We start from the raw sequence: 8589 nt of genomic DNA, 5'->3' as shown, positions 1-8589 counted from the left end.
CACATCACTTCCGGTGTTGTGCGGTCCTGCTTCCGGGTGTGTCTCATGGATGTTCGTCCCTCTCCGCACTGTGCTCTTGGTTGCTTTTCGCCAGCTTCCGGCTGTCTCTCGGTAACTGCCCAAACTTCCGCTCCGCCCAGCACCCTCCGCACCGCTGTCGCCTCGCCCCGTGCCCTGCTCCAGCCCCGCCATGCCTGGCTTCGTGCCCCGCCACATCTCGGTGTTCCCCTCCCCGCAGGAGCTGGGCTCCTCCCTGGCGCAGCTGGTGGCCCAGCGGGCGGCCGAGTCCGGCGGTCGCTTCTCGTTGGGGCTGTCGGGCGGGAGCCTGGTGCGGATCCTGTCCCAGGAGCTGCCCGAGGCCGCCGCTCTCTCTGGCCCCGCAGCCCCCGCCCGCTGGGTCCTGGCCTTCTGCGACGAGCGGCTAGTGCCCGTGGAGGACCCGGAGAGCACGTACGGCGCCTACAAGGTCAGGGGACTGCGGGGACCCCCCCCGCAGGGGATGAGGGGACCCGCTCCTCGGGGGGGAGGGAGCTGCAGTGACCCGGTCCGCACGCGGGAGAACCCCCTGGGGGGGCCATCTGGGCGGGAATATAGAGAAGACATTTGTTGCAACAATTCTAGATTTTCCTGCGAAGACCAAGGTAACACATTTTTCCATGGACAAAGCTGTTTCTACACTGAGTTTTAAGTCGGTATAGCTATAGTACTCAGGTGTGTCCTTTTTTTTCACACCCTGACCAACCTGGCTATGTCAGCCTAACATTTAAGTGTATATGAGGCCTTAGGACATGGGTAGGCAACCTATGGCACGCGTGGCACTCACACTGCCCGGGTCCTGGCCACCGGTCCGAGGGGCTCTGCATTTTAATTTAATTTTAAATGAAGTTGCTTAAACTTTTTAAAAACCTTATTTACTTTACATAGAACAGTAATTTAGTTATATATTATAGACTTACAGAAAGAGACCTTCTAAAAATGTTAAAATTTATTACCAGCATGTGAAACCTTAAATTACACTGAATAAATGAAGACTCGGCACAGCACTTCCGAAAGGTTGCCGACCCCTGCCATTCCCATTCACCAGCAGATGCTGTTATCTTCAAAAGTTATGAAAGTAAATGTATTCCGATTTTGTTAATTGGTAGTAGGGAAAAATCCCATTATGTAAAACAATATAGCTCAACTTCTTGGTTAGAATTTTGAGGGTCTTAATTATTTCGTTCAGACTCACCTCCTCTCCAAGATCTCCATCCCAGAAAAGCAAGTGGTTATCATTAATCCCTCACTACCCGTGGAAGAGGCTGCTTCAGATTATGCTGAGAAGTTAAAAGAGGTACAGTGGAAAGTTTTGTATATCAAACTTCTTCAAGTAAGCGTGAAAGTCACTAATTTACTAAATAGGTTCCACTGGCTGTGTTACCAACAACTGTTCTGGTAATCAAACAGAGAATTTTAAACACTTAATTTACTTTTTATTGCTAATGTTACTTGCTTTCTTACTACACTTCAGTTAGCTAGGGGAATTAATTCAGACTAGTTTCCGTGTATTAACATGAAGTTTTTGTTTCTGAATTGACAGTGCTGTAGGGGAATATTAATGTTCCCCACACACCTGGGAATGTGCTACTTAAAATGCAAAAAAAGTCATTAAAATGTTTGTTAATCATAGATTCTGTAAAACTTTTATGTTTTGCAAGTTCTGGCAGGAGGGGGTTCTCTGTGGTATCCCAGCTCATTAAGTGATAGTCTCAAGGAAAAACAAATGGAAATTGATGTACAATTTGCCCGGGAAAAGGCTGCCCGGAAAAAGAAAAGGCTGCGTACCAGCCTGGACTTAAGAGACAAAGCAATTAAGACCCAGAAGCATAAACAGGCTGTAATGAAGTGGAAGAAGTGCACAGAGACATGTATCCTGAAGCTGGAAGTTGGGGTCCTGGTAACTACTGCAGTGGGAACAAACCCCAAGAAATCTAGCTGGAAGCAAACCCAACCTAACTAAAAGTGGGGAGCGGGATTTTGCTGGTCAGTGTCTTAGCTGATACTGTGAGCCTACAGCTAGATCAGAGTCTCTTTCCCTTTTGGGGGACACATGAGTGTCTGCCCCATAGGGGAGCCCAAAACCGAATTTTAGGAATACTGCCTCCGCCATGGTCAGTGTCCAAGTCTCTGGCAGTAAGCTCAGGGGAAGAGTGTGACGTTGCACGCTATATGATTTTATAAAAATTTGATGAGTAAATATGTAACTGGAATATGCTTCATGCAAAAGATCTCTTGTAAAGTATCATTACAAAGCTTATTGTCTACTGAGGCCTTGTCTACACTACAAAGTTGCAGCGCTGGTGAAGGGGTTACAGCGCTGCAACTTAGGATGTGTACACACCTGCAGGGCATTACCAGCGCTGCAACTCCCTGTTTACAGCGCTGGCCGTACACCCGGTCGTGCCTCGGGTGTAGAGGATCCAGCGCTGGATCACCAGCGCTGGTCATCAGGTGTAGACACTCACCAGCGTTTTTGTTGACCTCCGTGGAATAAGCAGGTATCCCAGAATACCTGAGGAAGCCTCTCTGGTAATCAAGCAAACTCCACTGCCCTCCAAGCAGGTCTCCTTCCCCGCGGTGTGCTCTGGCGTTCCCCGACCCCCCCTCCAAGCAGGTATCCAGCCCCGCGGTGTGCTCTGGCATTCCCCGACCCCCCCTCCAAGCAGGTCTCCTTCCCCGCGGTGTGCTCTGGCGTTCCCCGACCCCCACTCCAAGCAGGTCTCCTTCCCCGCGGTGTGCTCTGGCGTTCCCCGACCCCCACTCCAAGCAGGTCTCCTTCCCCGCGGTGTGCTCTGGCGTTCCCCGACCCCCCCTCCAAGCAGGTCTCCTTCCCCGCGGTGTGCTCTGGCGTTCCCCGACCCCCCCTCCAAGCAGGTCTCCTTCCCCGCGGTGTGCAACAGCACTGCAGCGTGACCACATCTAACACCACTTGCAGCGCTGGTTGCTGTAAGTGTGGCCACTCTGCAGCGCTGGCCCTATGCAGCTGTACTAATACAGCTGTAACAACCAGCGCTGCAAAATTGTAGATGTAGACATACCCTCAGTGTGGTCATCCTATTTGTATAAAGGTATCACTCCTGTATCTGAAACTAGAAATATAACTCTGAGGGCCTATTGTAATTATGCAAAGTGTGGGCCATTAATGGTGGTTTGGAATCTTAATGGCTCCCATCAACCAGGACAATTGACTGGATGGCTCTGTTTGCAGGCAAGTCTTCCTGTAAGTCAGGCTGGGAGGAATGAAGGCTTGGGGTCTTACAGTGACATGTGATCATGTCACATGAACTAAAATCCATCTTTAACCTGGTGCTTTTCCAGTGAGGGAGAGTGAAAACCCAGAGGGACAAAGGATTCCCGCCTTATGCAAAATATATATAAATGGGTGGAACAGAACAGAGTAAGGAGCCATCATGAAGAATCCCCTAGCTACCACTTGAGCTGGAACAAAAGCTGTACCAGGGGAAAGAATTGTGGCCAGGCCTGGAAGGTGGCCAGTCTAAGGAAAAAACTTACTGAAGCACTTCTGAAGGTGAAATTATCTGTAATCAGTTTGATTAGACATAGATTTGTGCATTTTATTTTATTTTGCTTGGTGACTTACTTTGTTCTGTCTGTTACTACTTGGAACCACTTAAATCCTACTTTCTGTATTTAATAAAATTACTCTTTACTTATTAATTAACTCAGAGTATGTATTAATGCCTAGGGGAGCAAACAACTGTACCTATCTCTCTATCGGTGTTATAGAGAGTTTACCCTGTATAAGCTTTATATAGGGTAAAACGGATTTATTTGGGTTTAGACCCCATTGGGAGTTGGGCATCTAAGTGTTAAAGACAGGAACACTTCTGTTAGCTGCTTTCAGGTAAATCTGCAGCTTTGGGGCAAATAATTCAGACCCTGGGTCTGTGTTGAAGCAGACGGGAGTGTCTGGCTCAGCAAGATAGGGTGCTGAAGTCCTAAGCTGGCAGGAAAAGCAGGGGTAGAAGTAGTCTTGGCACATCAGGTGGCAGCTCCCAACAGGGTTTCTGTAATCCAACCTGTCACAGTGCTTTTGGAACAAACTAATTTAACAAGACCACTCTTGAGTTGACCAAGACATTGAATTCCCAAAATAAACTGGGGAGGCCGTCTTGGGAACCCAGGAATTGGTGTCCACTTGCATAGACTGGAATGCTGATAAGATTACAGAAATTTAAGTTCACTTTCATGTCCTATATGATTTTTTTAAAATATCTCTGTGGATGAGATGTGTTTACTGTGGTGTATATGTGATGCGCGTACTCAGGGAGGGAACTCTTTAGCTGGTGAAGGTGGTGTGTGTTAGTGGGGAGTCTTTCTGTTGGAATGTGTATGCTGTTTTTAAACTAATGATGTATAATGTGTTTGGTTTCTAAACCAAAGGTATACAGCCTACTGCTGAACTTCTGCCATTGTAGCCCAGCTGCATTCTGTGACAGTGTGTTCAATTGTGAGATGCCAGAAAGCTGTATATGTGAACAGAAATTCATTGCAGTGTGTGAGTGCCCTGTGTTCAGCAGTTGTATAGCCTTATTCCTGATGTGATTTATACTTTTGCATTGATACCTCCTTTTTCTGTTCAGTGTGCTCATTTGTGCTTTCCTCTGTCTAATCTCTCTGGGTTTTTGTTCCTTCTTGCAGGCCTTTCAAGGTGAGAACATGCCTGTCTTTGATCTGCTGATTTTGGGAATAGGGCCAGATGGTCACACCTGCTCCCTATTTCCAGATCATCCACTTCTCCAGGTGATTTTACAGACCCAGGGAGGGGATACTGTAAACTGGGATAAGAATGTGCATTTGTTCACAACTGTGACTGGCCTTTTTTTCATTTTGTCTCTAGTTGGTAAGTTCGAGTGCATGCGCGTGTGGTTGTTTTAGGAGTTTGATGAACAGCTCTGAGTTACGGCATTAGAACTTGGCAGTTGCCAGTATTTGGAATGTGATTTTTAAAAAAGGAAAGTGGGAACAAGAGGAAAAGCAGATGGAATTTGGCTCTTTCCTCTTCGCTTAGCCCTGATCCTGCAATCCGATTCATATGGGTGTAACCCTGTGCCCATATGGAGCCCTGTTGACTTCAGTGGAGCTGTACATGGATGCATGAGTCTGCCTAGAAAACGTTAAAGTTGATTAATGTTGACCAGGATCTGAGGCCTGATAATGATCTTTGGTCTCCTTTCACTGGCTGCTTAGTCATAGTTAAATAGCACAAGCTTGAGTTTGGTGAGGCTGTCCTTCGCTTTGACTCCTATCTCTGCACTGTTCTGATCAATTTTGGCTTTGTTTTCATGGCAGGAAAAAGAGAAGATAGTTGCCTCTATTAGTGATTCTCCAAAGCCACCACCTGAGCGGATAACTCTAACATTGCCTGTTCTGAATGCAGCACGGACTGTTGTGTTTGTTGCTACAGGGGAAAGTAAAGCTGCCATCTTAAAGGTAAGGTTTAAAAATGAAGAAAATTGATGAAAATTTAACAAAAACAATCCATCCATCTTGTTAAAGCCATTTCCCATTGAAAAAAACATTTTGATGGAAATTTTTTTGGACAATTCTGGAGAGTTTGTTTGGCATAGTGAACACTTCCATGACTGTCTCATTGCACTATGATCCCCCTAGATTAGTGAGACAGGCAGTGTTAATGCTCTGTTTCTTTGGACAGCGTATTTTAGAAGGCGATGAGGAGAATCCCCTCCCTGCTGCTCTTGTCCAGCCTCATACTGGGAAGCTGCACTGGTTTCTGGATGAGTCTGCAGCCAAGGAGCTGACTGTTCCCTTCGAGAAGCACTCTATCTTGTAGAACCAAACACTTGGCTGGGTTTCAGGGTGGCGATTCAGGAGCACTGGCTGCAGTTCCTGCATAGAGCCAGCTCTACAACATTCCAGATTGAGGACTCTGGTGTAGTACTTGAATGTGGCACTAAATTAACACTGTCTTTTGTTTCTCTTTTTTTAAGCAAGTGGTACTTTGTGGAGCACTGTAATAATCTGTAGTCGGGGAGGGGAGCTATAAGACTCTCAAAGCTGGTTTCTAGCTGCAAATGGAAATATTGGAGATTGCAGAGGAGGACAGTATGATGCAGTCTGTCTTGTGAACGGTTAATGTGGTGTAAAGTGAATGCACATTATTAAAGATGTACATTTCAGTTTTTTGGCTCTTGTTTTATCTTCAGGTAGTACTTCTTGCTTAAATATCAACTAAAGGCATGATCTTTCAGCCCTTTTTCTTGTGAGGCGAGGCTGCAGGAACAGCCTTGGGATTTGGGAAACCCTTGACTCTATGGTATTTATACTCCTTTAAGGGGAAGCGATGCAGATGCCATGGTGAGGAGGTGAAGTCTGAGGTCTGCTCACAAATGATTTCTTGGAAATGCTCCAAACAACTTTGGAGTCAGGATAACTTTTTGTTTCACTTGACAGTTTTGTGGATCCTTTTCAGGCTCTTGTTCTCTCTCTACTGTTATCTTTTCATTGTCCAGCAGACCTGGTCCATCACAGAACACGGACGTCAGTAGTACTTGCATGTTTTTGGACCCTGGTTACACTGTGAATGGACTCTCTCTCTGGAGAGGTTCTCTCCTCAGGTTTGCACTGACTGCTGGTCAGAGTTACTCTGTTTGATTGGTTCCATTATGTTGTGCATAAATCTGGTTGCTACAGGATCGTATACATCAAAGATCCTCATAGGTACACTTTGGGTTAGTGAGATATGAGAGAACCATACTTTTAAGCATCTTGTCATCTTGCATTTCAGACAGTCATGGCCTTATGTCCTTCTTTTCATCTGTGACTGTTTCTGCTGATGTCAGCATTAAGTTCTCAGGAACATACTCCTAGGACTGCAGTCAGTCTAGGAGGAATAATAATCTGTCAAAGAGCTGATTAATATTATATTGGCCTCAGAACTACCAGTCCTGCTTTTGGTTCTCTGGAACCAAGGCTGGAAGCTGGTAGTAATATTACTACTACTATACACATATATAGCCTCGAAGTGTCTCCAAGTGATTTATAAAGAGGAATAAATAAATATTTAGTCCCAATTTACAGTTGGAGAAACTGAGGCAATGAAGGTAAGTGACTTGCCCTAGGTCTGCAGCAAAACTGGCAGAACTGGGAATAGAATATAGGAGTTTAGGACTTCTAAACCATAGAGCATACATATTATGTAAATATGATATACAGAAGCTGGACAGAACTTTGATGGGCATTTGTCTGCAAGCAGAGCTATTGAAGCCAGTACTATGATCCAGAACATCAGTCTCTTCTTCCATGGATGTTTTCCTTTCCTTTCCTCCAGATAGATCTGAGAGAGTGAGCCCTGCCAGGGCATTAGGATGAGAAGTGTTTATACCTCCATTAATAGATCAAACCCACAGTTCGATGTCCCTTCTCATCAACCAGTACTGTATAAATATGCCACCTTCCTCCCCAAAAAACCTCCATGCGTCTCCTGCATGGTTCTACAGCTTCTTGATTTGTGGTGCACAATCTTCTCTTTTAGGGCATGAATTCCAGTAGGCTGGGCAGAGTGTAGGGCTTGTTAGTGAGCTGTATGCTCTACCCTTCCCTTAGGTTGTTAAAGTTAGTTTACAGAGATCCAGATAGCTTCTAACAATATTCACAATAAATAAAAAATATTCACATTTGGAGTTCTTACCACTTCTTGGCTCAGACTCTTCTCTCTAAAGGCAGCTGCAGTGCACACACTGGAACAGGAAACAGATTTACTAACAATACTGTGAGGAGGAAATGCACCTGTACTTTTCTGCCTCATCTGACTGAGTGAAAGCTGGGTTGGGGGACTTGGAAGCTTTTTTGTTTTGTATTTTTCCCCCCAGCTGTTAATATCAATCTTCTTGCTTTATTGCTGCTTTCATCTTTCTCCCACTCAGGGTGTAGGTTCACCTCATGCTTCTCCCTGTGTCTGGAGCAGTCCCCCTCTGTATCTACCAAATTTTATGTTCTCTTAGTCTGTGATGTGCTGAATTCCTATTGACTTTTGTTGGACTGGAAGGCACAGAGCACCTTCCAATATTAGGCACGTAGGATAGAAGCTCTTAGGGGCAGAGGATGAGACTTGCTGTGTTTGTAAAGCACCTGGTACTTTTATGCAGTTGTGTAAGTCATTTTACAGAGTTCCTTAATACTATTTTAAATAACAGCCCCCACCCCTTTTAATAGGATTCTCATTGTACATCCTTCGCAGAAAAGATGCAGCTACCTATTTCGCCGTGGATTTATTTAAACAGCATGAGAAAGTGGGATCTCCTTGGAACTTGGGATTGGTTCCGTGAATAAAAAAGAACTGAAGTCATATTTTATTCATATTAAACTTGGAAACTAACATAGAACACGTGCAGAATGGGACTTTCAAACACCAAGAATCCTGGTTATTGCTAACGCACATCTCTTCAGACATATGAAACGCACTTGTCCTCACTCAGGACTCTTACAAGCTGGAAGTTTTAATAAGCAGTTTTTGAGCTACCTGAGTTCTAAGAAAGTGTTTGGAAATGCTTCTTCATTCCATTAGAG

General features: G+C 45.2%; 1 protein-coding gene across 1 annotated transcript; it reads left to right on the top strand.

The window, feature by feature from the left end:
• Positions 1-72: 72 nt before the first annotated feature.
• On the top strand, positions 73-6200 carry PGLS (6-phosphogluconolactonase). Its single transcript, XM_050924791.1, has 5 exons — positions 73-466; positions 1226-1333; positions 4702-4803; positions 5353-5493; positions 5717-6200. Exons 1-5 carry the CDS (start codon positions 191-193, stop codon positions 5852-5854), a joined length of 765 nt encoding a protein of 254 aa, XP_050780748.1. The 5' UTR covers positions 73-190; the 3' UTR covers positions 5855-6200.
• Positions 6201-8589: the final 2389 nt, after the last annotated feature.

Source organism: Gopherus flavomarginatus, chromosome 16 (assembly GCF_025201925.1).
Source record: "Gopherus flavomarginatus isolate rGopFla2 chromosome 16, rGopFla2.mat.asm, whole genome shotgun sequence".
Lineage (NCBI taxonomy): Eukaryota > Metazoa > Chordata > Testudines > Testudinidae > Gopherus > Gopherus flavomarginatus.
The sequence above is the reverse complement of the archived record's forward strand: the minus strand, read 5'-3'. Positions and strand labels throughout refer to the sequence as shown.

Excerpts from the sequence above, each read along its gene's own strand:
- PGLS (XM_050924791.1), top strand. The coding sequence starts at position 191 with ATGCCTGGCTTCGTGCCCCGCCACATCTCGGTGTTCCCCTCCCCGCAG. Across the intron at positions 1,334-4,701 it reads ATGCTGAGAAGTTAAAAGAG|GCCTTTCAAGGTGAGAACAT; the intron begins GTACAGTGGAAA and ends TCCTTCTTGCAG. Across the intron at positions 5,494-5,716 it reads GTAAAGCTGCCATCTTAAAG|CGTATTTTAGAAGGCGATGA; the intron begins GTAAGGTTTAAA and ends TTCTTTGGACAG.